The sequence below is a fragment of the Apis laboriosa genome, unplaced genomic scaffold (genome assembly GCF_014066325.1).
Source record: "Apis laboriosa isolate Shangri-la unplaced genomic scaffold, ASM1406632v1 scaffold38_cov145, whole genome shotgun sequence".
In the NCBI taxonomy this organism is placed as follows: Eukaryota; Metazoa; Arthropoda; class Insecta; order Hymenoptera; family Apidae; genus Apis; species Apis laboriosa.
The window spans coordinates 975,663-1,002,287 of NW_025223092.1; the positions used below are offsets into that span (position 1 = coordinate 975,663).

Sequence of the window (26,625 nt, forward strand, 5' to 3'; positions counted from 1 at the left end):
ATACTACGTAATATTAAATGCCTCACATTTCTTGTGATGTTAAAGGTACTCGATTAACCCTAACCATCAACTGGAATTTTCACCCATAAATTTTCTAATTATGTGCACGTATGTTTTATATTTTTGTTCGCATTTGTCTCGCATTTTGCTTTCGAGAAAATATATAACTGTTTCAAATGACGGATATCGGAAACAATTTATTTGTTAGAAATTAGTGCAGATTAGCTCTTTTCTTAATGATTTTAATAATTTTGAAATATAAAGAATAACTTTTAGATAATTGACTTCAGGTTTCATATTTTTTGTAAAAAAAAATAATGTATGATTGTTGTATTGGTAATGATAATATAGTATTGATTCTGTTTACAAGTGTGCATTGGTGAAACATGATAGTATATGATCACTAATTATCAATTGTTTATATGAATACATTACAAAATATTAGCAATTAATATATTTCAAAAAGAATAATAAAACCACACATGATTTCTTCTGAAAAAATAAATTGAAACTATAGAATAATGATTCTTTATTTGAGATTTCATTTTTAAAAAAATGAATTTTGAAAATTTTTTAACATAACTGATTGCACTTTATGTTAATATTTTAAAAATTAATATTAATTATAATGAACTATAACTTATATTAGTAAAGGAATTGCTGAAAATGGTGTCTATTTTGTCATAAACATATCTTTATTTATCGAATCACAATAGCCAATGAGTTTTCTGTCTTGATTAAATATTTCTATGACTTTTTTTTTCATTTCTGAATTTCATGAATTTTAGCATATACAAATTCTTTAATAAAAAAAAAAAGCGTAATAAGTGCTTAAAGAATTTTAAAAATCATTATTCTATATTTTAAATTTATTTTTTCATGAAGAACTATTAGAACATGAAATACTTTGTATAATAAATATAATAATGTCATCATTATAATCTATTCATATTGATATATGAAAATAAAAACAATTTTGAACGACTAAAATTATAATAGCCAAAGTTAAAGCTTATTATTATTTTTCTCGTAATATATATATATATTGTTCACGCCCGCAATAGTAGTAATAGTAATAATAATAAAAAATATATAAAAATATTTTAAAAATAAGTAGTATTGGTGGATGGTGGACTGTTAAGTGCATATATACATGTGTTAAATGCTCTTTCGACTGAGGTGTATATGTGTGAAGAAGTTATTGCTCAATTACAGCTCGTGATTGTTAATGCATTTCTTAAGGATGAGTGAACTGTATTAGTGCGATTATACGTGCGGTTTATAAGAGAATGTCTCTCTCTTAAAATGTCACAGCAGTGATCGTGTCTGACAGCGTAATTACAAAGAAAATTATCTATTGTCATATCAGGCAGTCAGACTACGACGTGTTCACAATGAGTCTCTCTTTATTAGTAACATTAGATAATCGTGACTGATGGTCAGGGCATGATGTTTACAAACTATCTAATTACCGTATCTGCGGCGGTAAGATTATGATATGTTTACAGTGAGGCTTTCTTCATCAGTGAAGCTCATATCCTCAAAAAATTTCTTCCTAATTCAATTGGAAGGATCTCAGTTTCTGGATGGAGATATATATATATTATATTATTATATATTATATATTATTATATATTAGATATATATATATAATAATTAATTATAGCGATCAGTGCCTGATTCCCAAGTTAGAGGAAAATTCTTGAAACTAGAATGATGTTGGTTGAATATAGCCGTGTTTGGAATATGTCAGCTTTGGGATCAAGCTCTGTTCCAGACTAAAAAGGAGAAAAATTATAAGTTAAATTATAATTATAATTATATAAATTATAATTATAAATATCGACTAAATTCTCAGAAACGACAGTCTTTTCAAATAATATCATCCTTTGTTTAGACTTAATAGAGGCCTGCAAACGATAACAACAGAAAAGAATTTCTATGAGGAATTTCTCAGAATAAGTCTATTTTATAAATGCGACAATATATTTAAATTATTAATTAATTCAGATATTAATTTAAGTAATTTGATAATATCAATTAATTTAATATACTAATATACTAATATAATATATAATATAATATATAATAACTTTAATATACTAATATATTTAAGTATATTACATGTTAATAATACTAATAATCACGCGGCACTTGTATCATGCTATAATATTAAGATCAAACTGAAAAGCAATTATTGGAATATTATCTTTTATCTTATCAGGTTTCTTATTCCGCTTTGAGGATAAATAGAACGTGAAAAGAAAATTTATTTATTTAAAACAATAAGTTTCGGAAAAAATTTCTTAAAAAATTGTAAAATTTCGGAAAAAAAATTGTTAAAATATTGTAAAAATCATATTACAATTGAAAAACAATGACTTTTAAGAGCTTTTCTTAAAAGCAAAATATAGATAAGATATTATACTAATTATACTAATATACTAATTAATTATACTTTAATTATACTAATTATAAGAGCAAATTGTAAGATGTTATAATTAATATTAAAAAAATTCAAAATTTTATTTTCTATTTTTATTCTTATAATAAAATTTAATTTGGGAATGAAAACAGAATTTAAAAGCATTCTGATATTTTATTATGATTTTAATTAACATTAAAATTTCTAAAAGTATATAGTATCAATATTTTTTTATTAATTTACTAACCATTTTTCAATATTGATCGCAATTTGTCAACATAAAGTTATTAGATTGGCAAATGAAATATTTGATTTACATTTAATGAAACATTTTTATGTTGTACAAGAGTACAACGCTATTCTTAACGTTGATATGTATTCATAAATACGTTTTAAATTTTTTATCGAATTTTTTTCATTTCTATGATATAAATTTTAAAATATATTATAAATAAAATAGAATATAATAATGAAATACAGTAATAATTATATATAATATAATTTAATTTAGTTTATTTCATAATAAATATTATTTATTATCATAATTAATTTAACAGCGATTTAAACTGAACATTGAACATTGAAAAATTTTTTAAATTTGCTTTTAAATTAATTATATTTAATGAAAAATGGAATTTGCAATTTTCCAATAAAAAAATAATTAGAATTTTTTTGATGTTATTTATTTATTCAGTTTGGTATTTATTTCTTTAAATGAAATTTTCTTATTCTTTTCATTATTAACTTCAATTGTTAAAAAATTTTTGTTGTTTCTTAAATTTGTTTGGAGATAAACGTGTTTTGAGAAACGAACCATCGTTATTTCGAATAATTTTCGTTTATAGCATTCCAAGCAACTATCGAAGTTTTAGAAGTTGTAAAAATAAATTATTGAATGCTTTAATTGTTATCAGAGAAATTCGATGTTTTTATTCTTTTTATTCGAACAATTCCAAAAAAAAACTAACCTTGTTTATAAAAATATTTAAAAAATGCTTAATTGTTATAGACTTAATTATTTATAAAAATATTATTACAATTATTATTATATTTTTTAGAAAATTTATCAATATTTGATAACAAAATATATCTCTACTTAATGAAAAGTTTTTAGTCAATTGTAACAACAAGAAATTTATTAAAAGTAACGAAAAGATTTTTAAAACGTGATATTATAAATATCAAATTTATGCAAATGATTATTAAATCAATGATATAAACTATAATATAATATAATATAATATAATATATAAAACTAAAGTAAAGTAAAAAAAAACAAAACAATTAAAAATTAATGGCATATATAATAATATAATATATTTAATATTAAGATACATGTATAGTAAATTGATATAAAAACCTAAAATATAATACATATATAATATAGAATAATATATATATATATATAAAATATAACATAATATAATATAATATAATGTAATATAATATAATATAATACATATTAAATAGAAAATATTTTAAAAATAATTATTTTTTTTTGTATATATATTTTTTCATAATAATAATTCTTTTTTTGGAATTTTTTTCAGTTAAATACTTTTTTGTAATTGTCATTTTATATTTTTACTGTATTCTTTTTTTATAACATATAAAAATTTAATCTATTTTTTAGAATTATTTTTTATCATACAGATTTAACATTTTTCTTTGTGATTTATATTTATACCACATTTTAAAAAAAAACTATAATACATTTAGTATTTTAGTAATTTTGTATTATGTTTAGCGAAAATTTTTGCCAAGATTAATAAATAATAAATAAATAAAAATAAAGAAAATTAAAATGACAGAAATTAATTTTTAAATTAAATTTTCAAGTGACAGAAATCATTTTTGCTAATCTGATACAGTAATTTATAAATATATATTATTTTTTTTCACTAGAAATATTATAATAACAAAAATTTAAAAATAATATCGTTTCACTATTATTTGTTTTTCTGTTATCAATCAATATTAATACTTTTCTTGTCAGTATCTAAGAAATAAATCGAGTTTTGTTCATGATCGTTTTCATCCAAAAGAAGAAACAAGAAACATTCGATATAAAACTACGACAACCAGATTCCTTACTTGATCTTCTTTTTATTAAACAGCTTTCTTCTTTTTGTAACAAATAAGTTCGAATTGTTTCGAAGTACAAATATTGCACAGACTAAATTAAATCAACTGTTTATTACAGATTTATTTTGAATTAAATTATTTTACCAAATACATTTATATATTTTCGCTTCATTTTAATAAAATTCTCTTGTTTTAACTTGCCTTTATTTAATTCCCGCGTTTTATTCCATTCTATTCACATTTAAAAACCTTGCAAGCTCGTTAAATGTTGTACTTTTCACTGTTTTATGCATTTTATATATTAATCTTAATTTCTCAAACTCATTATTTTAATTATTTATTTATTTTTTTTAATTTCTTTTATTTTATATTTTAATGTTCGATACGAAATTATATTTTTGTTAAATATCACAATGTTATAGAAAGAATGATTTTTTTATTTCATAACTAAATAATTGGAGAAAATTATTATCAATTTATTCATCCTTATTATTTCAATTAATTATAAAAAAAATTATGTTTGAAAAAATTAATTATAACAAAATTTCACATTATAACAATTATTTTATTATAAATATTTCATTATATATATTATATATTTATTATCATTCATTAATAATATTCAATTATATAATTAGATCTCATTAGTCAATTTCTTCAACAGAAATCCTCATTTTATTGTAATTATAAATTGTATAAATAAAATTGTATAAATTAAATTTTTCAACTGTTTCTCTTTTCTTTAAACAATTAAAACTATTAAACTATTAAACTATTAAAACTATATATTTAATTCAATTAAATTATTCTTATTTTACATTATAATTAATATATATATATCTGATTATTTGCAATCTTAAATATATATTAATAATTATACATATATATTAATAATAATACATAATTATATTAATAATAATATTAATAATAATACATATATTAATAATAATACATAATTAATAATAATATTATATATTATTTATAACATATGTAATATTTGTAAATATTTAATGTTGTTTTTTAACTGTTAGGAAATATAGATTTAATATACATTTCAAAAATGTGAGAATATAGATTAACTGGTTATTTCTGAAGTAACTTTAAGCAACATTTTTTCACAAATTGACCATGCATTAACTATAATATTTTAAATTATTTTTATACAATCTGAAAATTTGTAGGTTATAATTAAAATATGAATATATTAATACATGTGTAATTAAATTCACGCGAAATAATATATATAAAACAATGTCCAGATATACGTATATTAAAAATTGTACGAATTAGAGTACTGAAATTTTTAATTCTCCATAGACAATATGAATTAGAATTGAGGATAAATTCCATTGTTAAATTTTTTCTAAAATGAATTTTTATTGAAAAAATTTTAAATATTTTACTTAATTTTAATTTTTTTTTTACGAACTTTAATTTTACGATACTAATACTATTATTTAATATTTTGAAAAATAAAAGATTTAAGTTGGCTAGTATGTTTAAAACGAATATAATTGCTCACAGATGTAAAGAAAAGATAATGCTTAATATATCATATTTTTAATATAATCATATATATAATAACATTATATGTAAACAGTAAAATTTATTACTTTTCTATTGAATTAGAAAAATATCTGTAAAAAAAAAAACATTAAAATTTCAATTTCATAAACGAAAATTAGAAAAAGAAAAGGGAACTTAACTTTTCTAGTGACTTTTTAAAGTTTTCTGAATTAAAGTTGTAAACTTTCAAAAATTTATTGGACCGTGATAATTGTATTTTACATTCAATAAAAATAAGTTTAAAAATTCTGTGCATATATCATTTATTTTAAAATTTAATTAATGATATATTTAAATAATTTAACTTAAATAAAATTTAAACATTTTTTTTAATAATATTTTGTTTCTCTTTACATAGATATTCCTAAAATGATTTACCTACAATTTCTATGTGATATTTACTGTAAATAGCATATAATTCGCGAAATTTAAGAAATTGTTTATCCAATATTTGAAAATCCGAACATCTTCAGAAATAAAATATTTTAAAAATATAAAATAAACTATTTTTATATTCTTAAAAGAAATTTTTGTAAATATCTTAATATAAAATTATAAGAATATTTTATACATAGCATATATATAGCATAAATAAATGATACATGTAAAAATAATTTAATATTATATATAATATTATATAATATTATATATATATGTATATAATTTAACATTATATATAATTACATATAATATTGTTATACTCGTTCTTTTAATCATTTTCATTTTCGTGAATAATCTAAGTGATGTAAAATGTGATGCTAACAATCCAACCAAGTGACAATCAATGTATTTTACATAAATGTAATTCAATGTATTTTAAATAAAATATAAATTTTTAATTGATATATATTTCCAGCAATTATGTATATTGTATACATTTGGATAACATCAGAAAACTATATTAAAATTACTATATTACTATATTAAAATAAGAATATCATTTTTAACTCTTGTCTTCGTATCATTCTTACTATCGTTCTATTGTTATTTTTCGCTTTTGCAATTTAACCAATATCTTTATTTTATAAAATTGTGATTCTTGATTTGATTCTTCGTGCTCGAGTTAATAAATATCATGAGATATATCAGAATCCTGCATCGTTGGTTCTATATCAACATTGTGTCGATTTCGCCATGAGAAATATATTTGATAACACGAGGTTGCGTTAGACTATTTATGAGTAGTAGTATTAGTATAGTATTAACTAAATCTTCTGATGATATTCAGGATCGAGAGCAGTTTCAACTATCATTGGTATGAAACTCCATTTATATGAATTTGTCGAGAGATGAGCATGTTCATGTAACCAAATTATTTATATAATAGGATTTCACCTAATTCCTCCACTGGCTATGATTTTTCATCCAATTAATAGAAATTCACATTCATATAAAAGAATTTTATGGAAAATTTTCTTTAAAATATATAATAATATATTAAATATTATAAATTTAGAAATTTTCTATTTTGCAAATATAATAACTGTAAATATAATAACTGTAAATGAATTAAATGCTTGATGAATTTAATTTTTTTATTTTGTATCATAGGTATCATATAATACATATATTTTTGATTATATCGTTCATATAAATAAAGTTATGTTTGATAATTTAAATAATAAAAATTCAATTATTCATAAAATCAAATTTTTATGAAAAATAACTAAACATAACTAAAAAAATAAATTTAAATAAAGATTTATTCTAATATAATATAAAAAAAATATAACATATCTTATATTATGTATTTAATATAATATATCATGTGTTTTGCAAGTTTTTATATATTGAAATAAAATATTTTTAAATGAATTAATCAATATTTTTTGAGTTGACGAAAAAACTGAGATGCTAGAAACAATTTTTTCGAAAATTTTCCAATAATTTCCAATTTTTGCATATCTTATGTTTCTTGAATTTCTATCTATTCTATAGAAAATGTAATAATTTCATTTTATCAAGATCAGTTAGAATGGAATATGGATTATCTTTCAATTGGCAACGATTCAATTTTCGTTAGGCTATTTTAGATATTTTTACTTTATAATATATATATTTTCATAAAAATTAAAAACAAATTACAAATTAAAAAATTTTAATTTTAATTAAAAAATCATTCTTCAGCATTTTAAGTGGATCTTTCGTTGTTAGTTTATGTATTTGACATCTTCAAAAAATAGTTACGTGACAAAATTTTGATAACAGCCAAATTAGATGATGACTGCTAAAACATTCTTTTTTAGTTGCATATTACAAAAAAATTCATTTCAAGAAAAAATTTCATATATAGGAAGAATATAATAAATTAGATTATATTATAACATATCTTCAATTTTTTTATTATTGAATATAATATTTTTTTTATTGTATTCTTTAAAATTTAACCGTTTCCATATCACTCAATCATGTATCTTTAACACAAAATTAAATCATTTATATTCTCTCCTTTTTTTTTATCATCCAATATTAATTGTCTCATAAAATTTATAAATCATTTTGTTGATATATATATGATGTCTTTCGATTTTTTTCTATAAACAAAGATGGGTATCTCATTTAAACATGATTCTCCGAATTTATTTAGGATTTAAGATTATTTGAAGATCATATTATAATAAATATCTAAATGTATTTTTTCATGAACTGCGCGATGCAATAATTCAAAAAGTATGTAATATTTAAAAAAACTGATATATGATATTGATCATTTAATATTATTCAAATTACATATAAAATATTTTTTCACGATTGAAAAAGAAAAATTCTGTCACATTCGAGACACACGGTAAAAGAAACGTCACTTCATTTTCACGATAATTATCAGATTCGCATCTTTGAAACAAAAAAAAGAAAAAAAAATGGTGGAATAAATCTTGAGTTGCGCTGTCGCGTAAAATTCCCGCTCAAAAGCTGCTGTCGACAAGTCGGAGCCCAAGTCCAATTAGAGCCGGCCGGTGCGAGATCGTATCCCAAAGGCATGAAATTACAATAATTAGCTCGATGTTGTTCAACTTCTCCTTCTCCAGACTTTAAACCTCTTTTCCGCACCACGTCAAAAATGCACAAGTAGAAAGGAAACAAACGAGTCAAACGACAACAACGAGATAGTGGAAAGAAGAAGAAGAAAGGGGAAGTTAGGAGGCGAGATAATGAAATAAGAGGTACGACACTTTTTAGTTGAAGAGGAGAGGCAGGCATTGAGGTAAACTACGCGACAAAAGGATAGAAAGAAGGAATTCCGGTTCCAAAGATAAGCCTGAAGTCGAGCCGTGGGATCTTTGGAGGAAGCAAGCTTGACCTATTTGTCTCATAACAGAGGTAATAGGATCGGAAAGTATTATAAGTAGAAGTGACAATCGCCGTGGGACAAGCGGAGTGGCGAGTGGCTGGGAGTAAAAGTAAATTGATGGTGGCGGCATTACGTAGAAATAAAAGCGGAAAATAAACGTTCACTCGGCAAGGGATAGGAATAAAATTCTGTATTGAGTCTCGAGCGGGAAAAGAGTTTCATATTATTGTAATTTAAGGTCGGCATTAATTCTCGAATAGCGATCTTGCATTTCTTGTTCATCGTTCTTCTTTTTCGAGAAGTTGGATGAAAATAGTCTGGTTTTTTTTTTTCTTTTGCATTTCATCTGTGATAATGCAAGCCATTTTCGTAAGTTATACATGCAGAATTATTTATGCTTTGCAAGTAAAGTGAATAAAAAAATATTCGTAATTCGAGAAAATTTGGTAATTATCTAGTAGTGGTTTCTATCTTGAAAATATTGATATTTTTTTTTTTTGAAGCTTTATTTCGTCACAAAAACAAGATTTTAATCGGATAAATTTACGATAGTATCTTCTATTTATTTTTAAGAAATAAGGGAAAATTGTAAATGTTTGATATTGTATATGTTGTATATGTTGTTGCATAATTTTAAATATTTTGTATAATTTTAGCAAAATTGTTGATATCTTAAGCAAGAAAATGAAAAAGAGAAAAATTGCGTTGAAATATAAAATATAAAAATCATTAATGGAATATAATTAATTCGAGTTATAAATCCTAAAAGATATCCTACAATAGAAATATTTGTAGGATTTGTAGGATTTGTAGGATTTGTAGAAAGTGTAACTCAAAACCAAGTGAATAAAAATATATATTGTTTTTTCGATTAAAGTATTGTAATTTAATAAAACTTAAAAAAAAACTAGAACAATGTTGTTAAAATTAGATCAAGTCACTGAATTAAACATTTATTGAGTTATGAGACAAATCGTTATTATATTATATTCAAGACAATTGTTTTATGGGATAAATGTATTTTATAGCATAACTTATAATCAATTTTAATTTTTGATTTAATCTTATTTTATTTTTTTATATTATTAGATTGATTCAAAACTTAGATTTAGGAAATATGAAAGAAATATAAAAGATATAAGAAAGATAAGAAGAAAAATTTATTTTGGAAAAGAAATTTGAAAGACATTTTATATTTGATTATAAAGAATTTATTCATCTATATATTTTTTATATATTAGAGTGTCCTATTCTTTCTTTTTTTTTTTTTGATACAAAATGAATATACAATATTTGTTGTTTAAGATTGACTTATTGCGTTATATGTAAACCGTTCTGTTCTATCATCTTTTTTTATCTTTCATTATTTTCTTTTTCCAAAATTGTTGAGATTTATTTGCAAAATATTCCTCGATGCGTTTTTATTTTGCTTATGGATTGGAACCGTTTCATAGAGAGAATTTTTTAATAACAGGAATAAGTAATAGTCGGATAGAGCAAGATCTGGGGAGTACAGAAGATGCGGTAGAACATCTAATCAAATTGTAACAACTTTTCTTTTATAGTCAATGCAACATGCGGTTTTGCATTATCGTGGTGGTCTCATCAGTTCGCCAATTTTGGCCGTTCTGCTATGGCGTCTTTCAATTTATCAAGCTGATTGCAATATTTTGCAGAATTGATAGTTTCATTTTAAAAAAGCTCATAGACTACACCTTTCCAATCCTACCAAGTGGATAAAGCAACGACTTTTTTCGAGTGAAGTCCAGACTTCGCGACAGTTGAAGGTATATTATCCTTAAATCAAATGCGTTTTCGATGCACATTTTGATACGAAATCCAAATCTTATCTCTAATAACTCTTTAAAAAAGATTCTCTTTCTTGTCATTGAAGAAAGAATACGTGGAGACGCGTTCTTAAAATCGCTCTCAATAGCTGTGGAATTCAAATTTTACATCTATTGACATATCCCATCCTGATCATCATCAATTTCTGGGGATTATGTACTATTTTAGGAATGTTAGTGGCATTCACTATCCTGTGCATACTATATTGCGAATTTTCAGTGAGCATGGCCTTGATAAAGTTTGTATTCGTCGTTATTGGGTGGCCGCTGCAGCCTTGACATCTTTCGAGTCAAAATTGCCAGCTCTAAATCTCTTAAACTAATTACTGATATAGTAATTGTAGTAGTACCAATCCCGTAAACAGTATAAATCTCGTCTGTAGTATCATTTGCACTATCACCTTTTTTAAAGCAATAAAGCATAATATGCCGCAAATGCTTCCTTTGGCTATCCATTGAACATATTCCTTAATTCTTTTGATGTAGAAAAAAGTTTTAAAAGAGATTGTGTCACTAACGAAACGTATTTTAAAAGAGTTTTACGACTGAAACTGATATTATAAACTAATATTATATTATTATAATAGATAAGCCTACATGTTCATATAAAAATAACCAATTAAATCATTCCTAGCGTGATGCGAAAGAAATTTATGACACACTCTAATATATTTATAATATATAATATATTCTTATTAGAATGAGAAAATTAAATTTTCGAATATATATATATAATATTTTCTCTAAATAGCTAAACATTCAAAGCTATAATAATTTTTATTTACTCCAATTAACTATATATGGTAATTATATATCTAATTTTAATGAAAATTTTCAGCATTTATTTGTTGTAACATATCTTTGCATGAATACAATAAATTATGTTGTAATAGATCGTAGCAAGCATTAAAAAATATTAAAAATTAATTATATAAAAATTAATCATATAAGCATTTATATTTGCTACCACTTTATTACGATTAATATTTCAAAATATATTCTTACCGGACCTTGTATGTGATGTGTGTGATTCGCCCCTAAAAATAAAATATTATATTTATTTTTTCCTGTCAAAAATGGATTTTTATGTAATTGTAAAAAAAAAAAAAGAAATTGCAGATAATTATTATAAAAGAATAAAGATAATTATTATAAAAGAAGATTATATTTCAAAGAAACGTTGGGAAATACTGATATATAGTGATCTTAATATAATAAATAGAAGAAATAAGAATCTTCGTAAATATTAAAAACAGATTTAATGAAATATTTGATGAAAATATTGAATAAAATGTTCAATTCCAAATATTTTTTACAATTCATATTTTTTTGCTATTTAAAAATAAATTCTTTTTGCATGATAAATAATCTATCATTTTTTGACATTTGTTGAAGGAGAAACAACTATAATATTAAACGCGATTTGACTAAAATGAAATTTAAAGAAGAATGAAAGTTTTGCGCTCAATTTGAGATACCAGAAGTGTTCGGATGCTTCACTGGGCTGATTTATCAATTTCGTATTTCTATCGAATATCGATATCGAAATATCAGAACGACGAAATATTAAAACAAATCCTTTTGTTTCTTAATATAATCTGTGCGATTACTTCTTAAATTATTTATAACGCATTATTTTGATTTCACGTAAATTTATATAAAATATAATCGTATTTCGAATTCTTAATTATAANTATCGGGAAAAATATTAATTGATTTTTTATAATAAATTATAATAAAAAATATATTATAGAACTAGTTAAATATTTAAAGAAAATTATAATAGAAATTATAATTGCAGTTTATTTATATGAATGAAATTTATATATAGTGTTATAAATAATATATTATAAATATATAGTATTTATTTTGATTACTATCTGAACTTTGTTGAATTCCTGATAACTGAATTACAATTCATTCACTTATATTTTATAATATAATACACTTATATAATATACACTTATATAAATATACACTTATATCTTTATAATAACTAGAAATAAAAAATAAATAAAAAATTTATTATTAAGCAATAAGCAATTATTATATATTTGCAAAACTTGTTTTCAGATTTCAAAAATTTTATTCAAAGTTTTTGAAGAGTTAATTTTAGAGATAAGATAGAGAAAACAAGACAAATCAAAATTGGTTTACAAAAATGAAGATTTATTTATTAAATTATAAGTAATTAATACATAAAAAGACACAAAATATTTCAAAGTTTAGTACATATTATAATATTTAAAAAATAATTATATAATAAATAATATTAATAAATCTTCATTTAAATTCCATTTTTCTAACTGTATTTATAAAAATTACGATTTATATAACTATAACAATTTAATAATTATATTAATTTTGCCAAAAATATTTTCAAAAACATTTTCAAATCTTCTGGAATCGTGAAACAAAGTATGAAATATTGACAGAATTTATAATTCTGTTATATTATACTCTACTATTAAATATAGAAATATTGGATATATGATACATTATTTTTCATATAATAATATAAATATTTCCATTAAATAAAGTAAATAATGAAACAATTGTAAAGTAAAGAAAATTCGTGAGAAAATTTTTAAAAAAATTTCTTTTTGTTAAAAAAAAATACGTAACATATTAAATTTTTATCACGCCATGATTAAAATGTCTTATTACGAAACAGAAAGTGTGCACGTTTCATCCAAGATGCTAATCTAACGCTGACGCGAACATTCCGCGGAAGTTGAGAATTTTACGATATTTAATATAGGTAATAAGCTACCTAGGAAAGTTCGATAATAAGCTGTTCGTGAAAAGTTTGGATGCTGTGAAAGATAGTTGTCTGTTGCGTTATATATTGATAAATCCGTGGGTATGAGCGATTTATGGCAGTAACCGAGGCATTATTCCTCTTTACAAACGCATAAAGATTCATTTTTATTGAGTTTATATTTTAACTTAAATAAAACATTATTTAAAAATAATAATTATGAAATAATGAAAATTAATGAAATATAAGAATATATTAATATATGTATATTCTTATCTTAAACATGTACAACGGTTTATAAAACTTTTGAATTTAAATTTACTTTTAAAAACATTTATGAATATTAATAAAATATTTACAAATGATTGAGAATATATAAAGTATAATAAATTATACAAATATGTATAAGTCATAAGACATTTTTGAAATGTTCATTAAAGGCAGACAGATATGTTCTGTAAATTTAAATTAATTTAAAGTGTTTATAACTTAATAAATAACTTAATAAAAAATAATAATAAAGTTAAAATTTAACCAATATTTTTATTTTAATCTCTAGAGTCGAAAAATATCCTTATATCCTCAATTATATCAACATCTTGCAGTATACCATGGAATAATCATTTTATATATCTTTTTCATCGAAATATCATGTGAACGAAATTTTTTTAATAATCAAAATTTCATTTTTCGTTTTCGAAATATTTTATAAATAATTTTTGTAATGATTATGATAAAAAAATATTAATAGAGTAATATTTTTAATCACAAGATGTTCAAAATTTTACTATTCTTGTTGACAAAATTTGCTTATTAATCCATTTATCATTTATATATTCATTGTTCTCTCTTTCTTTGTCTCTCTCTCTCTCTCTCTCTCTCTCTCTCTCTCTCTCTCTCTTTTTCTCTCTCTCTCTCTCTCTCTCTTTCAAATTATAGACTATAACATTATTTCTGAATAAAAATTGTTCGTTGATTATTTTTTTTATTTCCATTTTTTTCTTTCAAATTTTTTTCTCCATCTTTCTTTTTATTCCTGCTTCTCTGAAAAATATGAAGCGCAGTAAAAATTTCTCCCTGTTATTATCTTCAATTGAAAACTAGATCACGCTGCGACGAATCGTAAACAATATTAAAAGAATATGTTATGGAGCGAAACGTAAATCTGTGATATGCAATATTGCGACGATAAAAGGGAATGGAATGCGGTATCGCGTCAGTCTGCAGTTTTCATTGTCTTTCTCGATTAAGTGATATACATGATTAAGTGAATTCAAAGAGATTCACGTTAATGCTATTATAAAATTTTTATTCGAATAGAGAAGATGATGTATAGGATATCTATTTGATTATTCGATATAGAAAATCTCTAAATAAATCATAGAAAGTATCATCAAAATAAATCATAGTAAGTAAATCAAAATAAAGAGAAGAGAAAATTATTAATCTTTTCTTTCACTCTAGAAATATGTTATGTTAACTAGAGTGTAGAAAATATAGAAATTAAAAATTTTATAATTTTTTTGAAAAAATTCTAAGAATTGATAATTTAAATCTTAATGTTTTTAATTTTTCATATCCAATGTGGATGATATGTGTTTCCTTTAATCGAAAATAATGGAATATATCATAAAAAGTTATCAAAAAAGTATTTTAAAGAAAGTTAAAAATTTGGCTTAAAAAGATATAAAATACACGTAGGAAGAAAAATAGTAGAAAAGATTTGAAGATGAACTTTTTAAGTAGGATTATATAATTTTGAATCCGTTAATAGATTCTGAGAATTTCCTAAGAAAGTACTTGTCGAAAAATTATAAAAAATGTTTAGCAAATGTTTAATATCATAATCAGAAATACAATATTCTGAAAATTAAAAATTATAAAAAATAATAAATTATATTAATATTTTAAATTATTTTAAAATGTTTTATCTTTTTTAATCTTATAAACATTGAAAAATAAATGTAAATTTCTATTGGACAAAGTGTATGCGAGTTTTTATAGCAATATTAATAATATAAATTGCATAACAGGATTCTAATAAAAACGAATGATTATTGAAAAATATTGTAAATTAAAATAAATAGTTCGCAAAAATCTTCATTATGTTATTACTATATGTAGTTTAAAATCTTAATAATCCATATTAATAATCTTAATAATCCATTAATAATCTGATATCAGATTATTAGAATGATTTATAAATATATATTTAGATATTTGAATTTATAAAATAAATAAAAAACGTATGAACATATGTTTTATATATAGAAGAGTTTTCAATATAAATTAATTCAAATATCAAATATTAATTCAAATATTAATTCAATTACAATGATGTATAATATTATTAAAAATGTAAATATAGAATATATGTAAATATAATTCATTTTGTTAGAAAGAATTATAAAAAATATATTAGAGTTAAATAGGCTATTATACAAATTTAAAAAAATTATTTAACAATTATTATACAAATTAAAAATTATTATATAAATTTATAAAATTTTTAAAATAAGATTTAAAGATTTAGAGAGTTAGATTAAAATTTAAAAATTTAAAAATTTAGATTAAAATATAAGATTTTATTTTAAGTAGAATTGAAATAAAATTTCTTTGAGAAAAAATATAATTTATCATAATTATATCCTTAAATATTTTCTTTTTAATTTTTTAAGATTAAATAATTTACGATTAAGTTAAACAAAAGATTGTCACGAAAAAAATAATAAAAAATAATAATAAATGAAATAATTTTTGATTCACATTTAATATGTATTGAAAGAATTAAAGATAGTCTCTTTATTTTTATTCTTTTCTTTCAAAAATTTGGCTTTTGCATGGAAAAAGTCTTGATGTTTTTGCAGAAGATATGACTTTAATTAAACCGTGGAAAGATTTCGCGTGAGTTATTTGTCCCGTAATCTAGATATCTTTTGCTATGAAAGAAACGAAGAATTCACTGGATATAAAACGAATATGCATTGCATTGAATGCAAAATTAAGTTTCTATTCTAAGTATAATATAAGTATAATAATTTCAAATTTATTGATTATCTGTTCTTTTCATTAATTTTTCAATAATGTGGAGAAGAGGGTATAAATATGACATGTCCATTTTATTTTTTATAAGAAATTTTAGAATGTTATTAAATAAATGAAAATTTTTGAAAACTTTCATATGGAACATATAAATATAAATATTATATATTTATAGAATTTTTTATTTTTTTAATTTTTTTAAATAAAGGCAAAGATTAATACAAATTCAGACAATAATATAAGACACTTTTTTTTAAAAAGTGGAAATATACTTAAAAGTGGAAATAAGTTATGAAAGTGTGTTAAAGTAATAATAGAAAGATTTCATTAATATATAAGCATAATAAATAATATAAATAAATATAATGAAATAATTTATTTCATTTTACAACATATAAATTTTGTTTTTTCTATCCGTACGATTCGGTCACGATAGATCAATAATTAGCATTAATTCATCTTTAAAATTTCATTAATTCATTTTTAAAATTTTTACGTATTTTATATATCTATCAATTTATTATTTCACTTTTGATTATCATAAAACACAAATATTTTAAACTTCTTTGTTAAAGAATCTTTATAAATTATATTAAATATAAATTATATTAAAACTACGATTATTATGATTCTGCTTCTTTGAAAATCATAAAATAAATTAAAATAATTTTTATTTTAAGCGCATGTAGAAATTTTCTATTATAGTCAAAAAACATTCGTTAAATATTCGTTAAACATTCGTTAAAAAAGAGAGATAATTATTGATAACAGTTACTAGTTAAACGAAATTTTAATATGATTACTTAAACATTAGTTAAGTTTTTATTATATTACTATAGTATTTATTATATTATTATATTATATTATTATAAGAGTGTTTTAAATATCATATTTGAAATCATTGTTAAATATTAATACTATATAAAAGTTAAAGCTTTAGTTTCTCATATTTCTATTTTATTTCATATAACTTATACTTATATTTATATTTCTCTCTATATTTATTTAAATATGTTATTCTGTTTTTATGCAAAAAAAGAAATATCATAAAGACATATAAAACGTTAAGTAGATATATAGAACGTTGATTAATTGGTAATATTTCGAAGCATAAGTAATTAATTGCAGAAGAATCAGGTATCGTGGTACAATATCGCGAAACTGGCATGAAATTATTTCCATAGAATTAAATTAAACGAGATTTCATTTCACTACCGTGTACAGCTGTTCGAAATTAGTTCGAGAGCATTTTACAGTCGGCTCCTTTCGCTACATGGAAACTCGTTCGCGTCACTAGACTTTAATTTTTTAACTTCTTGAAATAAACGCAGTCGAAAAAGCGAGTCGTTGATAAAAAATAAAATAATAAATGGAATGATTTCCTTTTTTTTTTTAGGAAATTTTATTTATTCGTTGAACGAGAATTCACCATTCTCATTATTATGCAGATAGAAAAAATTTGATAACTTGAAATGTATTAAATATATTAAATTGGAAGCTATGAACTATATACGTATGTTACGAAATTGAGTATTCAATAAATAGTCAAAAATATAAAATAAAAAAAAAAATTAATTATATTTATTCATGAAAAATTGGTTGTTAATAATTAATTTCAATACATTTTAACAATCTTTTCTGAATAGAGAAGAAATATTCATTGTTCTCTATATGTGATAAATTATTTTATTATATATGTATATTTTGAACTAGATAAAACCAGAATTTTAAAGTGACATTTATGATATAAATATGATTTAACAAAAAGATTTTGTGAAAAATTATGTTTGTGGAAAAACTTAATAATAAAAATTGATAAAAAAAGTTATAGTTTATAGAAAACGAAAAATTATGTTTCAGTAATTTAATTGGTAAAAGTTTAAATTTAAATAATTAATGACATTGATTAAAAGATATTTAAATATTGGAATAAGAGATTTTTATTCAAATTTTATTGCTACAAACATCTTAAATAACAATAACAAATACAATTTTGTAATTACAATAGTTGCTTAATGGATAAATAATTTATTTATTTATTTTGCATTAAAAATAAAAATATATTTTCAATTATACATTGTATTTATAATAAAGACATCCATATAATGAAATGATATTCAACGATAGTTTAAGTAATAAAAACTTAACTAATGTTTAAGTAATCATATTAAAATTTCGTTTGCATAATATTAATAATTATTATTATCAAATTTCATATTATTCTTATTATCGAATTTTATTTATTTATTGATATAATTGCACAAAATAATAAATGAAAATATAATTTTTGAGAAAGAGTAAAAAAACCACACCATGTGTACATGAACCTGTTAAACACATAGAGCAAAATTAACTTTAGAATTTTAAGTTAAATATTTTCGCAAAGCAATGCGAACGCTTTGAATTCTTATACTGATAGTAGATGAGCAAAGAAGCGTAGCAAAATATTCCACGAAGCTGCACACATTATTTAAGAATATAACAGACTTTAAATGAATTTCAAGTATGAAATTCACAAATTTTTAAAAATATTTCCATAAAAGTAATATTAGTTATAATATTTGAAAAACAATTTTCTTAATATTTACAAAATTAAATAAAGAATCAGAAATATTAAATTGATAGCAGAAAATGAATTTTTTTATTATAAAATCGATTTTTTGCTAATTTTGCTATTAATTTGAAATTAATTATCAAATATAATTAATGGATAATATCAATATTAATTTTAATAAATTTTATGTAAAAAAAAATGATTTAAATTAAATATATTTTTTTTAAACTTGTAATAAATTATTGAACAAATTCATAAAAGATTTAGAAAAATTTATTTCTTTATTTGTATTTCTTTATATGACTTGTTATTAATATTTGTTAAATTAATTTCGAATATTTGATTATCTTAGTATTTTGTAACTCATACTTTAATATTTCCTTAACTTTAACTGTTCCAGTTCTTTCTTGGTTTTTCTTCATATCTTTTTCTCTATCCCGTTTCGGAACTTTTTCCTACTTTTCTATATCTTAGTTTCTTTAATATCTTCGGCCAAAAGTTCCTAATGAATCGATTTTCTACTTTCTTGTCTTGCTTGTCCACCTACTCTTTTATTCTTTTCCGATTCATCTCGTTTTTTTTTTTACCTTTTTCATATTTTTTTCTCACAATCTTATATTTCTCTCCTTTATCTGTCACAACTTTAGAAATTGTTTCCGCCTTTCCGATTTCACATTCCCATATAATTCCATGATTTATTTCGTTTATTTCATTTTAATTTACACATTTTTCTCGCGTATTTCACGTTATATTTCTTTTTCTTTTTTTTCACGTTTTAATTTTACCCATCTCTCTTCGAACTTCTTTTTTCCTCTTTTTTGTTTTTTGTTTTGGTATTTTATTTGCTTCCTATCTATCGTAACGAGATATCAATTCAAAGCGAATGAGAGGAGACACGAGCGTGAGTTCGATTTCAAGTCAACCCTGTCACATTTACGTCCATGCTAAGTGCATTCGGTCGCACAAATATAAATATCAATAGCAAAATGCATCGATACAGAAGGCGAAACCATAGGTTTATGAAACTCAGTGTGCCTTCAGCGTGAATATTTTATGAACGGATGCGAAACGAATTCGCGACTATTGATTTTTATTATTTTGAAAACTTTATTTCATTTGATAAAATAATAGGTGCTGATCATTTCTCAGTCGTGAATGTTTTTTTATTATATTTAAATATAATTCGTAATAAATTTCATTATTTATAGCTTGATATTTATTATAATTTAAATTATAATTGTATTATTTGTTCGAAAAGTTTTAATTAAATTATAGAATTCAATTCAGAAATAAGTATAATAGTCAAATTTTTATAAAATATTTTAATTTTTTCAAGATGAAAAAATTATATAAACATATATAAAAACATATAAATTATATAAACATATATAAACACATATAAAATTATATAAACATATGTCCGATAAATTTTTTGTTTGTCGAAATTTTACACGAATAGCGGTTGCTTTAGTTTATTTCATATTTCAATAATTTAGAAATAATTATTTCAAATAACTTATTTACTTATTATTCGATAAATAATATATTTCAATTGAAATTATGTTCTTTACTTGATCAATTAAATTAAATTCAAGCCAAAGCGAATATGTATTTTTTAATGGAAAAAATATATATTCGCTTATTTTTGAAGTAACAATACATATTAGTAAATATAATAATAATCGTAACAAATGTAATTATGTTTATTAACAATAAAAATATGTATATATATATATTTGATGTTGAATATATATACTAAAAAAACTAATTATTTCCACCCATTAAATAAAAAATAATAATAATAAATAATTTATTTCGTAAAATGTTAAATAAATCGTTTAATTGCAAATTAAACTTATTAATTCTTTGTATGAAATATTTTATTTAATGGAATATTTATAAAATTTTATAAATATATTTATAAAATTTTTTTTATTTAATGGAATATTTTAAAAATAAATTATTTCTCAAATAATTTTAAAATTATCAATGTGATTTTAAAATAATCAAAAATAAAATAATTTGAAAATTCCTTAAAACACTTTATCATCAGTTTTTTTTCTTGTAAATAATCATCATCCTGTTTCTATATGTTTCTATAAATACAAATATAAAAATATAAAAATATAAAAATATAAATACTTAAACAATGTATACATTTAGCTAAATTTTTAATGAAAATATTAACACAATTAAAATGTCTTGAATTTATAATAAATATACACAAACAATATTTGTTATAATAGATCAGTAAAAGTATTAGTTAAATTTAAAAAAAATTTATTAATGGATTTTAATTAAAATCCAAATAATGTCTTCAAAATTACTTCGTTGAAATAGATTTTTTCCCGGAAAAACGATAATTATTATTTTAGTAAATTATAGAATATTAAATTAATTTAGAATAGAACAAATGATCGTTGTAATTTTATCATTATTATTTTACATATTTCATCATTACATATTTTATCATTACATATTTTATATATTACATATATTGTGCGAAAAAACAAAATCAGAGAAATGTATATAATATCATCTGTGCAATCAATCACATCATGGCGTTTTGTTTTGCATATTTTTACTAAGTCAAATGTGAAAAGATACGTATTTACTTACGTATAATTCAAACTTTACATTTAATTGATTATGAATACACAACTATTACATTATACACGCAATTAATATTTTGAAATTTAATTATAATTTAATAATTTAATTTTTGAAATAATTTTAATTATTGTATTTTAAAAGGTGATCAAATATTTTTTACCATTTGTTGGTTGTATCAAATAAACCCCATGTTCTTCTCTTTTATTTTCTATGAAGCGAATGAAATCGAAGAAGAATAATTGTATCAACAATTTTCTACCTTTCTGGAATAATTCATTCTTCGCGAATTATATTCAGGCATAATATTTTGTTAAAATACTGTGAATGTTATTTTTTGTCAACTATCTCGAATCGAAGAAAATCACTAAAAAAATCAGTAACAATTAAGAATATCGAAATCGTGATTCTCAATCTTACAATTGTCTGATGCTTTCATTGCGCATATCCATCATACGTTGCCGATTTATAAATTTATCGTATAAAAGAAATTTATTTAGAATTTTTGAGCCGCGTGGAATAGAAGAAGAAAATATTACATAATTAGAATTCTACTTTAATAACATATAATAAGATATAATAAGAATAATAAGATAATTATATTGCATAATCCATCTATAATTTAATTTAAATTTTGAAAATATTTTCATACTTCATGCATATGAATATAAGAAAATGTAAGAGCAATTATCATAAAATAACTCTTTGTTAAATATATTTCTATAAAAAGCAAATAAAATGGAAATATATCTTCTATAAAAAATATGATTATCAAATATAATATCAAAAATAATTGAGGATTTTTCAACGAATGAACGATAAATTCATTTTATAAATTATTAACTTGGAAAAAATTTTAAACATCATACAGTATAAGATAAATGAAGATATCATTAAAAAAACGGGGAATTTTATCCCAAAGTTTCTTTATGCAATGTAACTAGTTTCTTATTAAACATGATTAACATAACGATTGGTGAATCTTGATTGATTTAAATACATAATAGATATCGATCGTATATATACACCTAGAGAAACATTTATTTTATGAGATTCAGAATTATTATTCTGATTTTGTATATCTTCAGTTAGTTTGCTGTCGATATTTTTTCGAATCGAAGTTGATAAAACATGATGAAACAAATGATAATATTCTGTCAACAATTGCAAATTCATTTTTAAAAATATAAAAGATATGTTTTTAAAGTAAGATCCATTTGCAAAATGAATAAGAAAAAAAAATGAAAAAAGAAAAGAAATGATTTTTTTAAATTAAAATGTACATATTACTTTTTTTTATAATGGATTTCAATATATTTTTTATATTGTATCCATAATTTTTTCGTTTTAACATCAAAAAAATCTGTTGTTAAAGTTTTAATTAATTAATTATTAATCCATTCTTTGATTTCTTTAATTAATTTAACGTGAAATACTAAAGAATTCGATACATTTTAATATTATGAATCGATGATTTCCTTGAATTTTTACAATAATTTTTTTCATTAAATCATCTACCATTATCATTAATCGATTACTTCGTCTCTCGTCATGAATATTTGTTTGTCCTTATCGAAACAAACAACATCATTGTCTCATTTTAACATTAATTATATATAATTTATAAATTTCGTCTATGAATTTTAACAAACTATTGTTTTTTGCGTTAAAAAATAAATAATTACACAAATATGTAGGTAACTATAATGGATTATAAGCAATCATACTATATTATTAGTATTAATTACATTAATTACATTTTATGATATAAATGCGAATCTAATTAATAAGAAAAGTTTTTATTACATTGAAAAATTATGAAATAACCGGAAAAATAATTGATTAGAAGAAGAAAATACTACATAATTAGAATTCTACTTCTATTCTCTTAATGATAATTTTGAAATGGATTTTATTTAAAAAATATGCTTCATAAATTCAACAAGAATTGTGCCATGAAATTTGATACTGCATCGACTGAATATAACATGACATTATATAGGAATTTATCAATTGCTTTGTGAAAGAATGATTAAATATATATAGCGAATCAAATTTCGTGAATTATTATTGTGTGAAAAGAAGCCTATAGAATCGAACATTTATACGATCAAGTTAATAATACAATTTCAAATGAAAAGATAAATAGAGATAAAAGCAAAATCAAAATTCGTCCAACAGTTTATCTTCTTATTCGATACATTTGAAACTCATTCCCACGTTCTATTTTCAAGGATATCAATGACTGGAACAACCGCTATTATAGCTGTCATATATAGAATTACGAGCACTGATAATATTTTTCTCTGTTAGAAGTACGTATTGGAGCAAGTCAAATATTTCATAGTAAATCAATTTCTATCTAAAGATTTGATAATAGAGACAATTTTATTAGAATCGCTTATTTTAATATTCGTTATACGTGTGGATGAAAATAATAGAAAATCATATTGATGTGATATTATTGCGAAAGGAAAATATTTTAAATATTTCTAAAATATTCTGACACAAATAAAAAGTATTTATATTTTAAAGAGTTTTCTTCTATTTATCTATATTTATATGATTTTTATGTAATTTTTTTTTGTCCTTAAAGAAAATAGAATACGATATCAAAATATTATTACTTGTTATAATAATTAAACACAAAAATCATCATTTTATACAAATTCAACTAACAAATTGTATTATTAAAGTCAATAATAAGTCTCTTTTATATGAAATACTATAGAGTATAATTATATATGAAGTAATTTTTTATCGAAATTTCTTTTGATGGAGGATAAAATTAATCTGTAAATTTCAGTATTTTTTTCATTTTTTAAATATAATTTTTTCTGAAAATTTCTTTTACAATATTATTATAATAGAACATTAAAAATTAAATATTTTTTATTTAAAAAATTTTTAAAAACTTTCTATCTCGTATCATTAAAGAATTATAATGAAAAAGAAAAAGAATTATATTTAAAAATGAAAAAGTAACTAAAAAAAAGTCTTTAGTATTGATTTCATTTTCAGATGATATTCTAAAAAAGATTTCTTCATATATTAAATATTCATTATTATATCAAGATTTATTTTTGATTTAGATAAATTTTTTTGTATTTCATTTTTTTGACTGATTATGATTTTTCCATTCCAATGCATATAAATGAAACTTAACAAGCTGATCAAACTTTTTTAACTTTCATTTAAATTTACAATGAATCAATACAATGACTTTTTATTCAATATTTTTTTTTATCGATTCAATTGATGTCATCATAACTTTAAATTAAGATAAAATACTTTTAGAAAATACAAAGTTTAGATACCGAAAAAAATCCTTTTTGAATTTCTTATATTTTTTCATATTAAATTATTTCAAGCTTTTCTTTTATTCATTTTTCATTTTTCACTTCTAAAATCCATAAATTATAAAAATTTTGAAATAAATGTACGACAAGAGCAATACGTTTAAATTTAGAAAGTAATCATAGAATGTGCGCTTCATCGCTTCATCATATATGGATCAAAGTTATTTATTATTTTCCTCCATAAAGGTGTCTATTCGAGAAGTTTAATATGCAAATTACGTTTATAATGAACTATTTTGACGCGAATGCATCATGAAAAAATAAACAGAGCGCAAGAGTGTGCAAAAATTATGATCTTCCTAGTCTCATGCTAATTGGAACTTCGTTCAAATAATTATATCACTGAAACGAGAATGAAATGCCGCGCGTACAGATATAAATTCGTACTAAAGAGAAATTTCTAACAATTCTGCGAGTGATGCACGATCTCTTAATTTCGAAAGCTCTAACGAGATTTCATAACGTATCTGCGAACGACAAAATGAAGAATTACGCACTCCTCTCCCGTAGAGAGCAATCGAGTAAGGTTGCTTAAAAAACATAAATCCTCATAATTTTATTCTCGAAACGGAGAGATAGTAGGAGAAAAGGAACAAGTCACGAATGAAATATGCATTCGCAATTAATTATTGGTTTTTGTTCCGATGAGAAAAAGAGGAAAAAAGAGAAGAGTAATAATACAGAATAAGTCAAAAGTTGCAAAACCATTTAGGATCGCAATAACTTTCTTCTTCATCGATTATTTTTATTTTTTATTTCTTTATTTTTTTATTTTTTCATAATAAAGTTTATAACGCGGCGATATTTTTCGATTAATCTTAGAAAATTTCAATATGAACATCATTCATTATTTCTGCTTCTCAAGATGAACTTTTTCTATAGAGTTATTTAAATGGAGTGTCATAATTTTAAATTGAAATAAAATACAAATTTCGTGTTTCTTTATTTTAATATATATGTAGTTTGATATTTATAGCATTAATTGTGGGAAACAATATTATTCAAATGACTTACTATATATAATATATATAGTATATATGTGATATGATATATATAATATATATATATATATATATATATATAT

At 21.4% G+C, this 26,625-nt stretch overlaps 1 protein-coding gene across 1 annotated transcript in view; it reads right to left on the reverse strand.

The window, feature by feature from the left end:
* The window catches only part of LOC122715541 (lachesin-like), a 101,269-nt gene that overhangs the window by 66,146 nt on the left and 8,498 nt on the right, over window positions 1-26,625 (reverse strand). Inside the window, exon 2 of the mRNA XM_043937809.1 lies at window positions 12,226-12,252. Within this exon, the coding sequence (XP_043793744.1) occupies window positions 12,226-12,252 (27 nt within the window). The remainder of the gene's footprint in view (window positions 1-12,225; window positions 12,253-26,625) is intronic.